Source organism: Engystomops pustulosus, chromosome 2 (genome assembly GCF_040894005.1).
Source record: "Engystomops pustulosus chromosome 2, aEngPut4.maternal, whole genome shotgun sequence".
In the NCBI taxonomy this organism is placed as follows: Eukaryota; Metazoa; Chordata; class Amphibia; order Anura; family Leptodactylidae; genus Engystomops; species Engystomops pustulosus.
Window position 1 is genome coordinate 203,380,501 of NC_092412.1, and position 20,974 is coordinate 203,401,474.

Below are 20,974 nucleotides of genomic sequence, written 5' to 3' on the forward strand. Positions count from 1 at the left end.
TCTTGCCCTATTTTTCTAATAAAAAACCCAATGGCTCCTTTTGTCTCGTTTTCAACTTAAAAAAGTCTAAATAAATATACCCTGTACAGGAAATTCAAAATGGAGAAGATCAGTTCAGCCACCAATCTAATTCCTCAAGATGCATTCTTATGTACAATAGACCTGAAGGATGCATATTATCATGTGCCAATTTACCTACTGTCCCAGAAACTTTTCAGGTTTGCGGTTCCTTTTCCAGGGAAAGAAAAATGTTTCCAATACAGGGCCTTACCGTTCAGAGTTTCATCAGCCCCAAGGACGTTATCCAAAATTATAATAGAAGTGATGGCCCAATTAAAAACAAAAAAAGTCCAAATCATTCCATATTTGGATGATCTGTTAATCATTGTTAATCAAACCTAACCATTTCAACGCCACAGCAGTTTGGATGGATTATCAACTGGGAGAAGTCCAATCTTTCTAGGGACACTATTAAATTCAAGCCTCCAGATGTCAGAAAGATTATGATACAAAAAATAACAGACTTTCTGAAACGTAAGAGCTGTACAGTGAGAGAAGCAATGAATATCCTGGGTCATCTGACTGTATGTATAAGCTCGGTACAGTGGAGCCAAAGTCACACGAGAACCTTACAAAGCTGGATCCTTTCCTCCTGGGACAAAAATCCTCTTCATCTGGATCAAAAGATCCATCTACCACCAACCCTAGTGTGATGAACGGAAGAGAAACATCTAAAGAAGGGAATCCACTGGTTTCCCTGGCCTGTAAAGATCATACAGACAGATCCAAGTTTATCAGGTTGGGGTGCATACCTGGAAGAAAACCATCTTCAAGACCAGTGGCCCTTGACAATCCAGAGACGTTCCTCAAATTATCGAGAATTGAGAGCAGTCTGGGAAACCTTGAAAGGGAGTTCCCAATATCTGTAGAACTCCTTTGTCAAGATTTATTTGGACAATGTAACCACGGTAGTCTATCTCCATCATCAAGGAGGCACCAGAAGTCAGGATCTGCTACACCTATTGAAAAGAATCTTCTCCTGGGCAGAGAACAACATATTGTCATTGGTGGGAATACATTTAAAGGGGGTACAAAATGTAGTAGTAGAGTATTGTAGACCAACACAAGTGGTCTCTGAACAACGAGGAGTATGGTCAGATAATACAGAGGTGGGGAAAACCAACAATAGATTTGTTTGCCACCAAAGAGAATTCCAAAACAGACCGTTTCTTCTCGCTACACAAAACAGATTCGGTCTCCCAGATGAATGCATTCAGTCACAAATGGGCTGCTCCCCCAATGTATACATTTGCTCCTATTCCTGTAATCCCAAAGGTGATTAATAAAATCCTAACAGACAGAGCGAAGGTGATTGTAATAGTCCCATTCTGGCCAAAAAAGAACAGTTTTTCCACCCTGAAAGGTTTATTAGTGGCAGAATCAATACTACTTCTGCCCCGGAAGGATATTCTTCATCAGGGGCTGGTATATCATCCAAACCTTCAAGCTCAGACTTGTCAGACGGTGATTTCTACGTTAAAGGTGAGTCATTAACCCATGACTTTTGCTATACATTACAGATTAGATATACAAAATGCTATAGAACTGGCCTTTAGTAGGAAGGTCTTGCAGGCTGTTGCACCCCCATAAAAAAGATTATTATCGTATATTCCGGTGTATAAGACGACCTGGTGTATAAGACGACCCCCCTACTTTCCTGTTTAAAATATAGAGTTTAAGATATATTCGCCGTATAAGACTACCCCTTTTCCAACGCATACAAAACACCGGTAAAAATTAAAAAAAAAACAGATTTGAATTTAACATGGTCCTTTTTTTAATTTAAATTCTTATGACATGCAGGTATATAGCAGGAAAACTGTCGCTCATAAACATAAGGCATACAACAACATTACCATCGTCCATTTTACTGTAAATGTTACCATACTGTACCTTAAATTTGTATTTTATTAAATATTCCATGCCATGTACTCAGAAGCGGGAAAAAAATTCCAAATGCAATGAAAATGGTGAAAAAACGCATTTGCACCATTTTCTTGTGGGCTTGGATATTACGTCTTTCACTGAGCGCCCCAAATGACATGTCTACTTTATTCTTTGGGTCGGTACGATTAAGGGGATACCAAATTTGTATAGATTTTTATAATGTTTTCATACATTTACAAAAATGAAAACCTCCTGTACAAAAATTATTTTTTTGATTTTGCCAACTTCTGGCGCTAATAACTTTTTTATACTTTGGTGTACGGAGCTGTGGGTTGTGTCATATTTTGTGAAATTTGATAATATTTTCAATGATATCATTTTTAGGACTGTACGACCTTTCGATCACTTTTTATAGATTTTTTTATATATTTCAAAATGGCAAAAAAGTGCCATTTTCGACTTTGGGCGCTATTTTCCGTTACGGGGTTAAACGCATTGAAAAACCGTTATCATATGTTGATACATCCGGCATTTTTGGACGCATCGATACCTGATGTGTTTATGATTTTTACTGTTTATTTATATTTATGTCAGTTCTAGGGAAAGGTGGGTGATTTAAAATTTTAGGTTTTTTTATTATAATTTTTTTTTTTAACTTTTTTTAATTTTTATTTATACTATTTTTCAGACTCCCTAGGGTACATTATCCCTAGGTTGTCTGATCGATCCTATCATATACTGCCATACTACAGTACGGCAGTATATGGGGATTTTCCTCCTCATTCATTACAATGTGCTATCAGCACATTGTAATGAACGGGTTAAAACGAAATAGCCTCGGGTCTTCGGAAGACCCGAGGCTACCATGGAGATGGATCGTCGCCCCCGATGACGTCACGGGGAGCGGCGATCCCAGGTAAGATACTAGCACCGATCGCCGGTGTTACCGTTAAGCCTTTGCTGCAATATGCAGCAAAGACTTACCGGCTTTGGAGAGGGCTCAGCCCATGAGCCCTCTCCATGCAGCGCGACCCGACCGCCGCTGTGAATATACAGCAGGCGGTCAATTACCGGCGTATAAGACTACCCCAGACAAGACAGAAGATTTTTCTATCTTCAAACGTCGTCTTATACGCCGGAATATACGGTATTTGTTTTTCTCCAAGTGGGACCGTCATGGAAGATGCTGTGGTAAAGTTTAATTATTCTCACCATTAATTTTTTTTCCATTAGTCCACCATGACAGCCCATGTTTTTTCCTATCCTATGTTTTCAGTATATAATGTCATATGTTATTATCTGTGATGTACGTGATTTAAACATACAATAAATGGGTTGTATCTACTGCCAGGTATTGTTATTTGAAGCCACTGGTATGTGGATGCAGGAGGTGGCTAGTTAATCTTTCTGCTTCCTGTCCCTGCAGTGTCAAGGGTCATCCTCCAAGTGGGGCCATCATGGTGGAAAAGGAATTAATGGTGAGGATAATTCAACTTTTTTAGAAGAATAGTAGCTCAGATTCTATGGATAGAGGTATCAGTGGAACATGTATAAAGACATCTAAAATGTACACTGTGTGGTTTTGTGGGGGTAATTGCTGGTGACAGCTTCTCTTTAAGTCGACTTTACCACATGATAATAAAAAGCTGAAAAACATGATTATATCAGCACAAATTTTATAGTCAAACACATGATACATAGAATACTGATTAAACATCAAATATCTTTTAATTGAAAATTTGCTTTCTTGCTCATGGAAAACTTTTTCTTTATTCCTGTCTATTAATTATCTGCACTAACCAACGGGCATGCATAGCTGCATAAAATTAACAAGGTCAAGCTTTTATATTCATACCTTCGTAACATCAGACCTTTACACCATTAATATTTGTTAAATTGCTACTTTCTGTGTCGGTTAATGGTCAGTATAATTAGGTGTAGCAGGAGATCCTAAGATTTGGAGTCACAAGGGCTACGATAAATTCTTTAGTGCAGTAATAATACCCATTAATGCACTATGTCCTCCATTGTATGGCATTTATTAGCATTCATCTATTTCAAGAACAATGGGAAGTGTCAAGTGTGCCAAAATGACAAGTTAAGGTGTTTTACTATTTTATTTGCATTCATAATATGCAATGTGTATAATTATTCTATGCATAACACACTATTAGTATGCTGAATGCCAACCCACTGCTGGACATAGTCATTAGACTTATTATATTACTTGTACACACAAGTTCTTTTGTGCTATGATTTCCTTGTACATTTGTTCCATATTTATATAAATTGTGGAACTGTATATAATTTTTTATTATCTGATTATAAGAATAACTGTGAATATTGTGATTTATTTTCCATCAGACTACAGTTTTCATTCTGCTGCTGGGTAATGTCGTGTATTGTGACAGCCTATCATCTTCTGCAGTGGTTTGGTGTTATGGTAGAGAAGGGAACTGTAGCTTTCTGTATTATTTTAGTTGATGCCTTTACATCCAGGTTGCCAAATTCAACTGTGCCAAGGACCACTCTCCATTGGTTTTGTTTAATGGGTTTGAAAGACTGTTTGAATATAACTGTCACATCCGTGCCAAAACGCCGCACTATCCATTGGTGGCATTAATATGTGTGTGAACTGCGCCTTAGTGTTTGTGTTTTGTTGACGGAGCCACACCCTGCTCCTTGTATTTCAGCCTTCACAGCAAGGGTTACTTACCTGATTGACAGTTCCCCCAGTGTCCTGCTGGAGGCGTTTCTGGGAACTACCTTAAATGCCTCCTACTCCCATCAGACCTGGATGGTTAATTTTCTGTCTCCTGTGATCTCTAGATCTCTAGTTTCAGTCCCTTGTGATATCTAGTTCAGTCTTAACCGTTTATCTAGTGGTGGTGGTTGCGCAGTTGCTGGGCAGGTGCTGACAATAACATTCCTCTCTCAACTATTCCTAATTTTTTTTCTTCGAATTCACTGAAATCCAGCCACCCTTATCACATACAACTCGTTAAAATGTTTTTAACAGGGAGAAGGGGACTAAATTACATTTAAGCACAGTATTTTAACTTTTAATGCTAAGGAAAAGGTTCCATTGCAGTTCTGGCCATGGTAGTGCTACATCTTAAAGATCAAGTTTTTAGAAGCTGCAGGTCTTATGGGAGATTTGAAACGAGGTTGTGGCCAGGAATTGACCTGTGGGCTTTAGAGTATTCTACTCCTATTGAAATCTTGGCTTGAAATACTGTCTGAATATCACATTCTTCTCTCAACCATTCCATAATGTTCTTTTACCCCATCTGGCTATAATGTTTGGAGCAGGGTGGGAGTCGGGAGACTAGCTGATGTGTAAGGACAGTATGAGCGCCTTATTAAGTAAGACCTGGAGATCCAATGAAGGTCATGGCTGTTGGAGTGCTGAATCTAAAAGCTGAATCAGGTTTTTACAAGCTTCAGGTCTAGTGGGCCAAAAAAAAAACTAAGTGATGGGCTGGAATTGGTCTCTGGGCCTTGTAATTGACAGTATGCTACTCAAGAAATTGCGGTCCATGGAGCAAAGGTCAGAAAAGGAAAATGTTTTAATGTCCTTATAATAATTATCAATGCCGTTTTTTTTTTTACTTCTAATTGCATTTACCACCTAATAAATGTCACAGTATCACCAGTAGTACCATAAACAGCATTACCTAAAAGTGCCAGCCATGGTTTCTCCAAAACATTTGGGTGCCAAAGTGACCCCAGCAAAGTAAAGTGACCCTAGGATGTGGCTATTTTTGTGTCCTGTATAATTTGCAGTTGTGAGCCCTACTTGTAATGTGGTTGCTCCTTGTGGCTACTTGTGTATTTAAAGGAAACCTACCACTTAGAATGGCAGGGGTAAGCTGTAAGTACCGAGCACCAGCTCAGGGTGAGCTAGTGCCGGTACTTACTTTCGTTAGTGTTATAAACCACGGTATCGCGGTTTTAACACTTTTTAAACTCTAGACCAGAACAGGCTTCGGCGCTGCGTGCGCACGATCGTGCGCGTGCCTACATAGGAAATAGCGGAGATGTTGCGTGCGCACGGTCGCGCGCAGCGCCGAAGCCTCTCCTGCTTTAAAGTTTAAAAAGTGTTAAAACCGCGATACCGCGGTTTATAACACTAATGAAAGTAAGTACTGGCACCAGCTCACCCTGAGCTGGTGCCCGGTACTTACAGCTTACCCCGGCCATTCTAAATGGTAGGTTTCCTTTAAGACAGCTGCCCGTCTTCAGCTTTTGTTTACACCTCGCTCTGGTCTCGCTTGGATCACCTTATTTGCTAAAAGTTAAATAGTTGAAGTGAATCGGCCATTGTAAAATTGCATGGTTGGATCATGTCCACAATGAGCCTTTTCTTGCACGTAGGAATACGTTTTTATGTAGATTACAGCTTTGACCAATTTCCATAATTGTATGAAGAATCTGAAAAAGGCAATAACAAAAACCTAGGTTGTTTTTATTTTTTTAGCATTGTTATCAAGTCATTAGCCTTAGCACACTGTTCTATGAAAATAAAATCCTTTGTGGAAAACATCTTGTAAGTTAAGTGTTATCCAGATAGTTGTATTAAAGGAGGTGGAAATGATTTTATAATTTTCGCAATGTACTACAAAGATCAATATTGAAATTTCTACAATGATCACATTATTTAACCATGCAGCGCCTGTAGAATTATACCAAGCAGGTAATGAAAACCATTATATCCTTGTCATCAAGGCCATAATGACTGTTAAGTAGTGTATTTTGTCTTTATTTCAGCAAAATTGTCATTTTAACCTTTAGATTAGGAGAATTATATTACAGCACCATCTGTCTGAGCATCATTACTATGTAGTCTTAAACAAATCAAACAACTTAATAAAAACAGATTACCTAGCAATGAAGCATATTTTAGGATTCCATATTTATTCATAACATTGCAGGGATATTTTAGATGCTACTAAAAAAGAAGTTACTGTATGCTGCAGGTTATGACCGTGCACATTTATAATTCCTAACATGTACTGTGATGCAGTGTGGTCTGGGTTGTAGGTGGCAGAATGTTAGACTCTTCACTCAAAGGATTTTGTAACAAAGTGTATTGTTCTGACTAAAAAAATGGAGATGCATAAATGTTAATCTAAAAATACAATTTATTACTTCTATTCCCTAAAATGATGTCACACCATGCTTGCACCTCCTGGGTTGGAAGTGTCACATGGCTACTGTGGAAGCTCGAAGGTTCAGAGGTTACACAAGAAGGATTGCTGACTTTTAACAGTGACATAATAGAATTGGAAATAAGCAGCAATTGGAATGGCACCAGTTGGATTCAGAAAGCAGTGTCCACTAAGTATACAGTCAACGTCTTTGGGGCATATTTATCAGGGCCTCTGCGCCACGTGATGTAGAGGTCCTGAAATAATCACAAATTCTAGCTTATTGCCAGCAATTGCGATTATTTTACCCTTTCCGCCACCTTCATGCCAGTGGGGAGTGAATGGGCGTTAGGGGGGGCATGACCTGGCCGAGCAGAGGGTGTGGACAACCGAGAGTGGGCCGGCGTGGGGTGCTACTGTCCTTGTGCCAGGCCCTTCCCCAAAACATCAAGAGGCGGAATCCTCTTAATATATCCCACTGCAGAAATGCAGCGGCGGGGCAATCATTCGCTGGCACACGAGGGCTGGGGTATGATAAATATGCCCAATTGTCTTTATTATTTGAATTTGCATTTTTGAATCAGATTGTCTCCTTTGTCAGATCTTTGGGCATTGTGCCTGTAATTGCCCTCAAACATGTAACCAACTCATGTCATGTCGTCAAGTGCTGCCCTTTCTTATAATGTTCTTGTTCTGTGACCTCATTGTCCACAATGGTCACGTGATCACAGACACTTTCCACCTTGTATTTATAAAATGGGAGCAGGAGGGGGAGTTAATGGAACATGAAGAAGGAGGAATAACTTACAGCAGAGAATAACCCAGTAAAGCTTAACCTTTATCCAAAGATGCCCCTTCTAAAACAACTATGTAAAACCTCCAAGCTACATTCTCTATCCATTTGTATCAGTTGACTGCAATTAGTTCCATAAATGTAGTCCCAATAATCAGACTAGTTGACAACAAGGTCAATATACACAGTATAAGGCCCCTTATGGCCACCGTATGCTAGCTGTACAAACAGCAGGTTGCTTATGGCCGCCGTAAGTGTTCAGCACGGTGTACCATGCCTACCCATGGAGAGTGAGAATGCCAATCCAGACACCTCCTCTGGTTTCTCTATGGATTTAGTTCCTCAAAAGCTATTATAAAAAGAGGATAACATGGACAATGTAAGTTCTATATGTCAGTATAAACCCAACGTTACATCCAAATGTGGTACTTAACCCCTTACCTTCGTGTGATATACAGATACCTGAGAAAAACCCTCAAAATTTAAAATCACCCCCATTCCCTAGAACTGATATAAATAAACAGTAAAAATCATAAACATGTTAGCTATCGCCGCCTCCGAAAATGTTTGATCTATCAAAATATAATAACAGTTTAACCTTTAACGAATAGTGCCCAAAGTCCCTAGTTTTCCATTTTAAAAAATATAAAAAGTGATCAAAATACCTAACAGTCCTTAAAATGGTAGCATTGAAAAATGGCACCACCCACAGCTCAGTACACCAAAGAGTGAAAAAGTTATTAGCGCCAGAAGATGTCGAAATGGGGAATTTTTTTGTATGGGAGCTCTTTTGGCGTGCACAGTGAAAGCCGTAAAATCCAAGCCCACAAGAAAATGGTGCCAATGCAGTTTTTCACTAATTTCATAGCATTCAGAATTTTTTCCTGCTTCCCAGTATACAGCATGGCATATTAAATACTGTCAATATGAAGTGCAATTTCTTACACAGAAAACAAGCCCTCACACAGCTTTATATGGAAAAATAAAAAAAATGAAAGATTTTTTAAGGTGGGGAGTGAAAGATAAAGAGGACCTGTCACCCAAATTTTAGGCACTAGGAGCTGCTTACTTTAGTAAGTGTTAGAGTGATAGCGTTACCGGAAACCTCCGGTAACGCTATCAAACACTGCTGCGGGGTACAGTGTAATTGTTGGACAGCTACCTGGCGCGCAGCAGTCCCTGCCAGCCTATGGAGCGAGCGGGGTGGTCCGGGGAAGAGGCAGCGCCTCGGACCGCCCCCTCATGAATACGTCGGACAGCTTTGCAAGCTGTCCAATGATTACACTCTACCCCGCCGCAGTGTTTGATAGCGTTACCGGAGGTTTCCGGTAAGGCTATCACTCTAATACTGCGGCGTTTGTTCAAGCACTAGGAGCTGCTTACTTTAGTAAACAGCTCCTAGTGCTGAAAATTTGGGGGACAGGTCCTCTTTAAAGGGTAAACTAAACACTCACAAAATAGAAAAGCAGAACTGGGTTTATTCCGTGATGATACCATATACCATGATAAATTAGACTAAGACACTGGATATATCAACTGTGACATGTATAACACAGATAAAGAAAACGAATAAATAATATTACTAGAGATGAGCAAGTATACTCGTCCGAGCTTGATATTAAGGTACTCAAAACGGCTCGTTGCTCGGACGAGTATTTCCCCTGCTCGAGATCGAGCATTTAATTAAAAAAAATAGTGAAAAACAATGAAGAATAGAATAAAAACAGTGAACACATGATCATTTAAGTGAAAAACACAGTGAAAAACACAGTGAAGAATAGATTACAGATGTTCGGCACATCTGCTTACTTGTCGGAAGATACGGCGGAACGGTGCGAACAAAATAGTATGTGAAGAACACATTGAAGAACACAGTGAGCAGCACAGAGACACCAGGGAGCAGCACAGAGACACCGGGGAGCAGCACAGGCAGCGGCAGGCACAGAGACAGCGGGGCAGCAGCAGGCACGGAGACAGCGGGGCATCGGCAGGCACGGAGACACCGGGGCAGCGGCAGGCACGGAGACACCGGGGCAGCGGCAGGCACGGAGACAGCGGGGGAGTGGCAGGCACGGAGACATCGGGGCAGCGGTGGGCATGGAGACAGCGGGGGAGCGGCAGGCACGGAGACAGCGGGGGTGCGGCAGGCACGGAGACACCGGGGCAGCGGCGGCACAGAGACATCGGGAAGGGCAGAGAGATCGGGGAGACTTCAGTGGAAGAAGAGGAGCGGAACCCGGGACAGCGTATCTCCCGACAAGTAAGCAGATGTGCCGAACATCTGCAATCTATTCTTCACTGTGTTTTTCACTTAAATGATCCTGTGTTCACTGTGTTCACTGTTTTTATTCTATTCTTCACTGTTCTTCACATCTGTTAACTTGTCGGGAGATAATATACACACGGAACAGTGAAGAATGGATTGCAGATGTTTGCATACATCTGCTAACTTATCAGAAGACATTCTTTTTCAATTAAATAACACATTTTATTCCTGAACCATGGTCCCTTTGAAAAATGCTCGGGTCTCCCATTGACTTCAATGGGGCTCGTTATTCGAGCATCAGGAAACGTTCGTCTCGGATAACGAGCACCCGAGCATTTTAGTGCTCGCTCATCTCTAAATATTACCTATTCTCTCCAGCCATGTATCACTATACAACTGGACCATTTAGCCCTCAACCTGCTGCAATTTATTTTTCTCTTGACCATTTGCTTAAATCCTTATGCATTGAATCAGGGAATAAGTGGTTTAAAATATAGGTTTAAAATTATTGTTTTTTTTACATTCTCTCTTCTCGCTCTGCTTATGGTGCAGCTTTGTAGTTCCTTGGCCAGCATAATACAATCCTAGTTAATCCTGGGGTACAATGTTTAGATTTTGGAGACTATAAAGCATAAAGTCTTAGGCGGTTATTTGTTATTTGTAGGCACTCATGTACTGGCATATATTATCCCTGCCGATCATACAGTGAAGCAGGATACATTAAGAGTAGAGATGAGCGAGTATACTCGTCCGAGCTTGATGCTCGTTCGAGTATTAAGGTACTCGAAACGGCTCGTTGCTCGGACGAGTATTTCCCCTGCTCGAGATCGAGCATTTAATTAAAAAAACACAGTGAAGAACAGTGAAGAATAGAATAAAAACAGTGAACTCAGTGAACACAGGATCATTTAAGTGAAAAACACAGTGAAAAACACAGTGAAGAATAGATTACAGATGTGCGGCACATCTGCTTACTTGTCGGGAGATGCGCGCGGAACGGTGCGAACAAAATAGTATGTGAAGAACAATATATATGTGTGAAGAACACATTGCAGAACACGGTGAGCAGGACAGAGACACCGGGGAGCAGGACAGAGACATCGGGGAACAGGACAGAGACATCGGGGAACAGGACAGAGACACCGGGGAGCAGCACAGAGACATGGGGCAGCGGCAGCACGGAGACATGGGGCACGGAGACATGGGGCACGGAGACATGGGCAGCATCGGCAGCACGGAGACATGGGCAGCATCGGCAGCATGGAGACATGGGCAGCATCGGCAGCAGGGAGACATGGGCAGCATCGGCAGCACGGAGACATGGGCAGCATCGGCAGCACGGAGACATGGGCAGCATCGGCAGCATGGAGACATGGGCAGCATCGGCAGCAGGGAGACATGGGCAGCATCGGCAGCACGGAGACATGGGCAGCATCGGCAGCACGGAGACATGGGCAGCATCGGCAGCACGGAGACATTCGCAGCATCGGCAGCACGGAGACATGGGCAGCATCAGCAGCACGGAGACATGGGCAGCATCGGCAGCACAGAGACGTGGGCAGCATCGGCAGCACGGAGACATGGGCAGCATCGGCAGCACAGAGACGTGGGCAGCATCGGCAGCACGGAGACGTGGGCAGCATCGGCAGCACAGAGACGTGGGCAGCATCGGCAGCACGGAGACATGGGCAGCATCGGCAGCACAGAGACGTGGGCAGCATCGGCAGCAGGGAGACATGGGCAGCATCGGCAGCACAGAGACGTGGGCAGCATCGGCAGCACGGAGACATGGGCAGCATCGGCAGCACAGAGACGTGGGCAGCATCGGCAGCAGGGAGACATGGGCGGCATCGGCAGCACGGAGACATGGGCAGCATCGGCAGCACGGAGACATGGGCAGCATCGGCAGCACGGAGACATGGGCAGCATCGGCAGCAGGGAGACATGGGCAGCATCGGCAGCACGGAGACATGGGCAGCATCGGCAGCACGGAGACATGGGCAGCATCGGCAGCACGGAGACATTCGCAGCATCGGCAGCACGGAGACATGGGCAGCATCGGCAGCACGGAGACATGGGCAGCATCGGCAGCACGGAGACATGGGCAGCATCGGCAGCACGGAGACATGGGCAGCATCGGCACGGAGACATGGGCAGCATCGGCACGGAGACATCGGGGAGCGGCACGGAGACATCGGGGAGCGGCACGGAGACATCGGGGAGCGGCACGGAGACATCGGAGAGGCTTTCTGTGGAAGAAGAGCAGCGGATCCCGGGACAGCGTATCTCCCGACAAGTAAGCAGATGTGCCAAACATCTGCAATCTATTCTTCACTGTGTTTTTCACTTAAATGATTCTGTGTTCACTGTTTTTATTCTATTCTTCACTGTTCTTCACATCTGCTAACTTGTCGGGAGATAATATACACGCAGAACAGTGAAGAATAGATTGCAGATGTTTGCATACATCTGCTAACTTATCAGAAGACATTCTTTTTCAATTAATTAACACATTTTATTCCCGAACCTTGGTCCCTTTGAAAAATGCTCGAGTCTCCCATTGACTTCAATGGGGCTCGTTATTCGAGACGAGCACTCGAGCATCTGGAAAAGTTCGTCTCGAATAACGAGCACTCGAGCATTTTAGTGCTCGCTCATCTCTAATTAAGAGGCTGGAGAAAACGCAAGAGGCTCCAGGATGTATTTCTACGCCAGGCCCTACCTGGTTATACATGTGCAGGTGCGGGGACAGAAATGCCCCATGCCCGCCAACTGCCCACTGTCTATTCCCGTTCCCCTTCTTTATGCCTCTCCATGACCCCCTGGAGTGGAGATGGCAGAAAGAGGAAATAATCGCAAATTGCTAGTGATAAGTGGGGCAGAAGCTCTGCAGAATGCCCGCTTAGTTTCAGGGATTTGGGAAGAGATCTAATAGAGGTAATGCAGGGAATTAAGGTGGAAAACTTTTTGACTGTGAATAATGAATCTGAATTGAAGTATAAGCTAAAGAGGTACAAGGTACAGTTGGATGCATATATTTACACTTGGCAATTTTTGAATGAAGTCACAGATTCTCAATGGGATTTTAAAAAAATCTACCATCAAAATCAAGCATGATAGATCAGTGGCACTTACTTGTGGATTCAGGCACTGTGTCTGTGGTGATCTTCTCATATTTGTTATCCATGGAATCCTTTCATCTTAAATCGATGTTTAGAATTATAATAATGAGTCGGAAGGGCTCTTGGAGAGTCACCACAGCTCTCTTATGCAGTAGTTTCACAGGCTGTTATACTGTCTTCCTCAGCTCCATTTGGCACTTTTCCCTCCCTCTGCCTGGTGTAATCTCACACAGTGGTGGTGGGGGGGGGAGAGTGCTCCTGCACAGTGTAACAGCCTGTAATGCTACAGGACAAGAAACTCTGGCAACACGCCCTAGAGCCCTTACGGCTTATTTGCTTCATTTCAAAAGTTGATATTAGAAAGGAGGAGGCCATGGATAACAAATATATGAAGATTACCACAGTTACGGTTCCGGGATCTGTGAGTAAGTGTCCCAGGTTTATCTTGATTTTGATTGTAGATTTTCTTTAAGTCTAGACTAACCTCTATAACACATCCATTTCAAATCCATTCCATTGTAGCTTTGACTTTAAATTATTTCCTTGCTGGAAGTTGAACCCATACCTTAGTCTCATGTCTTATAAAAGGGTTTTTTTTCAGAATAGCCCTGTAATTATCTCTGTCCAGCTTCCATGCCCCTGCTGAAGCAATGGTATGTTTAGGGTGATGGCTTTTTCTTCATGTATATACATTTAAATCAAATAGAAAAAATGCAAAACAATATTTGTAGAGAACACTGCACACCCTAAACACCCTGAAAATAAGGTGCTGGACAGATTTAGGTAAGCACAACCTTAGCAGAAAGATCACAGTGTTTACAGAGTTTTAATAGATCACAATTAAACAGGAACATCCCTTCTAGAAGTCCCATTTTTACATTTTTCAGAAATGGAGTGAAGGGAGTGGTCCTGCAGCCTTAATAATAATAACAGTCCTAATAATGTTTGCCTTTTCAGAAAAGAGTGAAAAGTGTCAAAATCAGTTATAGTGATTAAAATGGTGGGACACCTTTACTGAGGGCTTTGCGCCAGTTATCTGGCAGACTGCATACTCTTTTTAGTGTAAACTGCTCGCTCAGGTATTTAAGAAGTGTGTGCACCACATTTGTGTCGCTCAGGAGCGTTTTGTGGCACAGCTGCACTAGGCATCATTTGATACACATTTCTGTACATAGACGTTCCAGTGTTCAGTCGAACCGTGCAAAACATTTACCATGCAAAGTTCGACAGAAGTGTGTCACCTTAGGTTCACCTAAAAAAAGCGGTGAACTGTGTTGGAGCAGTGCAGGGTGCGCCAGAAATTCTGAATCTGAGCATCACACAGGCAAACTGCACATAGCACACTCCCCAATGTACTAAGATTTTGGTCTTTTTACCCAAGACTGTGTATGACTGTACTGTGATTTTATGACATTCAGGTATACAGTATGCTATGTACATGAAGATGCTTTTATATGTGAATGAAGTTGTTCCTACAAATTGGACTTTAAATGTTTGCGAGCGGTCAATTACACTGAAATAGCCAGTGTATTATTGTAGTGAAAAGAATACATTGTGTGCACAACATAATCCCTTTTCTTATCCTATTGCTTTTCAAAAGTTCTGAATAATGCGTTGCAGCTCTGCTGAAGTGCGCTAAGCTCCTCGTAGAAGCAGCAGTTTGTCTTTGTATTGTAGCTTGGTTATTATACAACAATGCCAATTATTACAAAGAATTCATAGATTGATTTTATAATTGAATGGCTACTGTGGTAAATGCAAATGCAGCTTCTTTACAGCATGTGTAGCTTCTGATGTATGCTATCTATGTTTCCAGCTCAATGCATGTCTTCGAATGAAAGTCTTTTGAAGTTGAAAATCTGACCATGTCCCAGTACACAGTACACGTCTCGAAGGAAAACAGTTACCAGAAGTTTCTGTTGTTACTTATGGTGATCCTCTCATAAGCAAACTTAAGTCATTGGGGTCATCTATCTTTAGCTCGATCTTGACCGCCTACTGATGACAGATGTCTGCATGAATATCTTTTGATGTTGCTGCAGTTTCTTCTCAGACACAGCTGGAGACCGAAGGGAGAAGATAGAACTGGTGTATTACCACTTCTGCCTTCTCCTTTCTTCACTCCATTGTCCTGAAGCACGGATATGCAGTGAATGCAGAAGGCGGCAGTGCTGCCAGCTCTATAGACACTGAAACAGATTTACTTACCCGGTCCTGGCGCAATCCCGTGGTGCGTTGTCCGACGAGGATTCGAGTCTGCTATGTTTCACTAAGATTGTGCGCCTGATTTCCTGCATCCGTCGCTTCCGCACCAAGGTCCACCGAAGTTCACATTTTTCTTCCCGGTGCTTATAAGTGCGTGTCTTGTGACACAATGCTAAATGTTAAATCTTGCGCGTTGTGCAAATCCGTTGGGTTGTCCGATGGCCACGCCCCTAATTTCTGTCACGTGCAAGTCGGCGCCGATGTGCAAAAATTCTGATCACGTCCGCCAAAATCACGGGGAAATTCGGCGCAAATTGGAAATTTTTGGGAAGTGTCATTTTCGACTTCGGGCATTATTTTCCATTACAGGGTTAAATGCTGAAAATAATCTTTATTAGTCTTTTATTTTGATAGATCAGATATTTTGGGATGTGGTGATACCTATCATTTTTTTTAACTCTTTTTTTTTACATCTTGTCGAGCATCGTTGCTTCGGGGATCTTTCGAAGACCTGAGGCTGTTTCGTGTTAACCCTTTCATTACAATGTGCGATCAGCACATTGTAATGAATAAGGAGGAAAATCCCCATTTACTGCCATACTTCAGTATGGCAGTATATGATAGGATCGATCAGACAATCTAGGGTTAAAGTACCCTAGGGAGTCTGTAAAATAGTAAAAATAAAAAAAGTAAAAAAAAAAAAACTGTAATAAAAAAACCTAAAAATTCATATCACCCCCATTTCCCTAGAACTGATATAAATATAAACAGTAAAAATCATAAACACATTAGGCTTCACCGCGTCTGAAAATGCCCAAACTATCAAAATATAAAAACGATTTTTTGCTGTGTTTAACCCCGTAATGGAAAATAGCGCCCAAAGTCGAAAATGGCATTTTTTTTAAAAAATATCAAAAATTCAATAAAATTGATTAAAAGGTAATACAGTCCTAAAAATGATAGCATTAAAAACGTTACCAAAAGTCGCAAAAAATGACACCTTCATACACTAAAGTATAAAAAAGTTATTAGTGCTGTTTCACCAAATTTCACCGCATTTGGAATTTTTTTCCTGCTTCCCAGTACGCGGCATGGAATATTAAATACTACCATTTTGAAGTGCAATTGTTATGCAGAAAACATGACATCACTCAGCTCTGTATAAAAAAGTTATAGATTTTTGAAGGTGGGGAGTGAAAAATGAAAACGCAAAAACAAAAAAGGGCTGCAAAGGGAAGGGGTTAACAAATTGCACATTGTAATAAAATGGTTAAATTCAGAAAGCCTTGGGTCTTTGTATGACCCAAAGTTGTCATGTCACCAGATCGCTGCTCATCGATGACGATGGGTGAAGACTCAAGAACAGATGCCGATCACTAGATTCAATTATCCAGATTTAATTTGAAGAAGCTTAGTCAAATTTTTCAAAAGATCCTAGTCCGAACCTTTGTGGCTCCAATTGTCCTTGCAATTTGTATACAACCCCACTAGTCATTTATAACACAGATTTTCATAGTAACCTCTTATCTCATTATGTTATTTTACAAATGATTTTATTTTCCCTCTCACGTGCGTTCTCCCTAAGCTCTGGGATGATTGACTATAAGATAGCTGCCATTTTCATCACAGGCAATTTAGAAAAGATTCTGATTCATTTTGGTGCCTGAACATTACCAAATTTGTATGAAATCTATGAAGCAAAACATACATTCCCTGCTGATCACCAATTCATATTCAAGACAAATAAGGTATTTTCCGAAACTATGATACAGTAGAATTGTGCACAACTAATCAGATTATTACAATTCCAAGTTCCTTTAGGGTAATAGTTGGTTTAAAAAAGAAAGTTTAAAGCACATAAAAGTTAAAAAGAAAAAAAAAAGTCATCACCTCCATAAATCATAACTAAAAATGAATCAATAGAATAAAATCACAAACACTTGTGATCACAAATCAGTTCATCCATGTGCATCTGCAAGTTTTGTTGTGACTTGCAGCTTTTCATTGGTTTTGTTTGCATGTCAAAATACACTCAGAAATTGGAGTTCTTAACTGATTTTGCTTAACATCTACTTTTGTAATTGTAGTGTATTACCATGTGAATATACAGTATACAGTAGATCTGCATTGACACAGAACTATAGAAAATGTTATTGGCATATAATTATTGCATCTCATAGGCGGAAACCTGGAACTTCTCTTCAAGTTACTTTTCAGAACAAAAATATTTACTAAAGGAAACCTACCATTACAGGTCTCGCTAATAAGCTCAGGCTTCTGAGACGAGGTCACGTAGCAGTAGCTGCACACACTCGCCTGGAGCGCCTGACCTTTTGCGCATGCACAGACTTCCAACTTCACAGACGAGAGCATGCAGCTACATCGAGCTGTGCGCTGAAAACTGTTGGTAGGAGGTATACGCTGTCTTGCAGTTGTGCTGGATTCTGACCTCTCCTTTGCACCGTATATTCAATCTGTTGCTCGCTCTTGCCGGATGCACCTTAAAAATATTCTGAGAATCCGACTTTTTCTTATAATTGAAACCTCTATAACACTAATTGTCGCTCTACAACATTTTGATTCTCTAGACTACTGTAAATACCATAACTCCCTACTAATCGGTCTTCCACTTACTAAACTCACTCCTTACAATCTATTCTCAATGCAGTAGCCAGGCTCGTCTTTCAGACCAAACGCTACACAGATGCCTCCAGTCTGGGCCAGTTAATGCACTGGTTGCCTGTCTCCTTCCGAATTCAGTTTAAGTTAATAACCCACATCCACAAAGCTCTTCATAATGCTGCACCTCTTTATCTCTCCTCTCTCATCTCAGCCTATTGTCCAACCCATGCCCTTCAATCTGCTAGGGATCTTAGATTATTCTCTCCCTTAGGCTGCATACACACACATGTATGGGGGACGTATATACAGACGACATATATACGGCTGATATACATCCCCCATACACTTCAATGGGCTCACGGCACCGTACCGCTCCGTAGCCCGGGAAAAGATAGCACATGTCCTATCTTTTCCCGTATTATGGCGCCTTGGCCCATACATCCCTATGGAGAGGGGTGGGGGTGAGCGGCGCTCACCTCCTCCTCCTCTTCCCGTGCTGCCATGTGCCCGCCATGCTAAGGTGCGGCAGGCACACGGAAGTGTGCATGTAGCCTTAATTTGAAATTCTCACGCACATCTCCAGGACTTCTCCAGAGCTGCACCAATTCTCTGGAATGCCATACCCCGGGGTCTGTCAGACTAATACCCAAACCCCAACATTCTCTTAGAACTCATTTATTTAGGTAGGTCTATCCCATTCGCTAACTGCATGCAACTTTAACTCTTTATTATCCAATTCTGGGCAGGGCCCCCCCTCCTATTGTTTCACATGACTGTTGTAACTCTGTAATATTTTATTTATATGTTCCCAAAAATCTCTAAAGCACTACGGAATTAGTTGGTACTTTATAAATAAAGATTATTATAGAGGCTACTGGGGCATGCAATAACCATAGCTCCTGCTCCATGGCACAGCTGCCCCAGTAGCTTTTCAAAGAAAATTTACATATTTATAAAATAAACTTTTTAATTACAGCTGGGTAACTGAAAGTTTAAAAAAAAAATATCAGGCTACCCATAAATACAGGACCCTTCCACCAAGTCTGTGATCATTTGTGATAGATTGGGCATTTTGTTTATTATGTTTTATATCAGTTCTAGGGCAAGGGGGGTGATTTGAATTTTTTGTTATTTTCTATTATTTTTTTTAAAACATTTTTTACTATTTTTTAAGACCATCTAGGGTACTTTAACCATAGATGGTCTGATTGTACTGATACTGATTGTACTGATACTACTGTATTGCAGTATATGCCATTTTTACACAGTATTCATTACTACGAGCCACTGGCTCATTGTAACGAAACTGCAGATGGCATGCAGCCCCGGGTCTGATGATGATGTCCCGGGGAGCGATGATTGGAACAAAGATGGCAGGTATTAGAAGTGGGTGTTTGCTGCAATATGCAGCAAACCCTACCTCTGTCTGATCCAAACAGCCCCCGCACCTCTGTGCCTTACATGTAGGGGTTAATTCAACAAAGGATAACAAATTTGCATAATAACCAGCTCTCGATCGCCCTCACAGGGGAGATTCAGGTATATTAAGTTATATTTCATCAACAAAATAGAATATTTTGAAGTACATATCAACATTTGTAAGTTGCTTCTATTTTAGATATGTTGAAACAATAAATAAATTAGGTTGCAAAAGTGGACATAACTTTCCAGCTTTATTTGCTGAATCTAGAAAACTCCTTTACTGCAGTGATAGCAGATCTTGTGAATATTATGTACAATTACGATCAAAATAATGTTTAATGTATGATTCAAGCATTTCGGTTCCGGATATAAAGAATGATATAGACACTCTGGTTATGCTTCTGTGTGATGCAGAATAAATGTGGCAAAGATTGCTGCAGTACTGTGAACATCCCTGAACTAAATTACAAGGACATCAAGCACATCAACTTTTAACAGGATATCTATCTGAGCATTGGATCATGCTTTATACGGTATAATAAGATTATTAGTCATGAAGGACATACAATTGGATACTTACAACAGTACAACAGTCATTGGTTGAGTGCAATGTGATATCTTGCAGCAGGAGAAAAGTACTAATTTACTTTATCAAGTTGTATACTTTAAGCCTAAGTTATCATTGCCTCCCTACTGTTTACTGCAATGAGAATCACTTTGCAAAGGACATGCCAGATGTAATGGCATGATAAAAGCACATTTTCCTTAACCCTTTCAGTTTCACCATTCTGTATTGCACTCCAGGCAGATTTATCAAGTCGGGCACTTTTTTTTCAATAGTCTTGATGTTGCTTGTGCTGAAATAAAATGCACCCAATCATTAAAGGGAAGCTGTAATCAGAAATGGACCAAACAAACCAGTACCAGTATGTTATCAATCAGCTTAAAGAGAACCTATCACCAGGACACACATTTTCCATTTCCTTATTTATACAATTTCTCAATTTACTTTTATACTTAAAATTATTGGTTCTTACTTGCAGCAACCACCTACCACTACTATCATGGATTGCGGGTGTTGGCCTGTAAAATGTAACAGCTGGTGGTGCCAACTTGGCACCACCATCTTGGCTTTGATCGTTGCTCCCCATGACTTCATCGAGTAGTGACGATCCATCATCACAACAGCCTCATGTCTTTGAAGAACCCAGAACTTGTCATTTTTTAAGATCTGTTATGAAGTGCCAGTGGCAAATTGTAACAAATCTAGTGCAAAAATGCCATATGCTGCTGCACAGTAGGAAAACTGTATATAGTAGGATCAATCAGGCAACCGAGTGTTAAAGTAAAAATAAATAGAAAATTAAAAATTACATAAAGAAACCTAAAAGTTCAAAAATCATAAACATGTTGGCTATTGCCACATCCCAAAAGTCCCGACACCACT

The 20,974-nt window shown here is 41.4% G+C and overlaps 1 protein-coding gene across 4 annotated transcripts in view; it reads left to right on the plus strand.

Moving 5' to 3' along the window:
* Nucleotides 1-20,974, plus strand: part of PUDP (pseudouridine 5'-phosphatase) — a 232,092-nt gene that overhangs the window by 161,612 nt on the left and 49,506 nt on the right. Inside the window, exon 4 of one of the 4 annotated variants that reach the window (XM_072137858.1) lies at nt 3,374-3,425. The exons of the other annotated variants lie outside the window; for them this stretch is intronic. Within the exon in view, the coding sequence (XP_071993959.1) occupies nt 3,374-3,425 (52 nt within the window). The remainder of the gene's footprint in view (nt 1-3,373; nt 3,426-20,974) is intronic. 4 annotated transcript variants of the gene reach the window in all.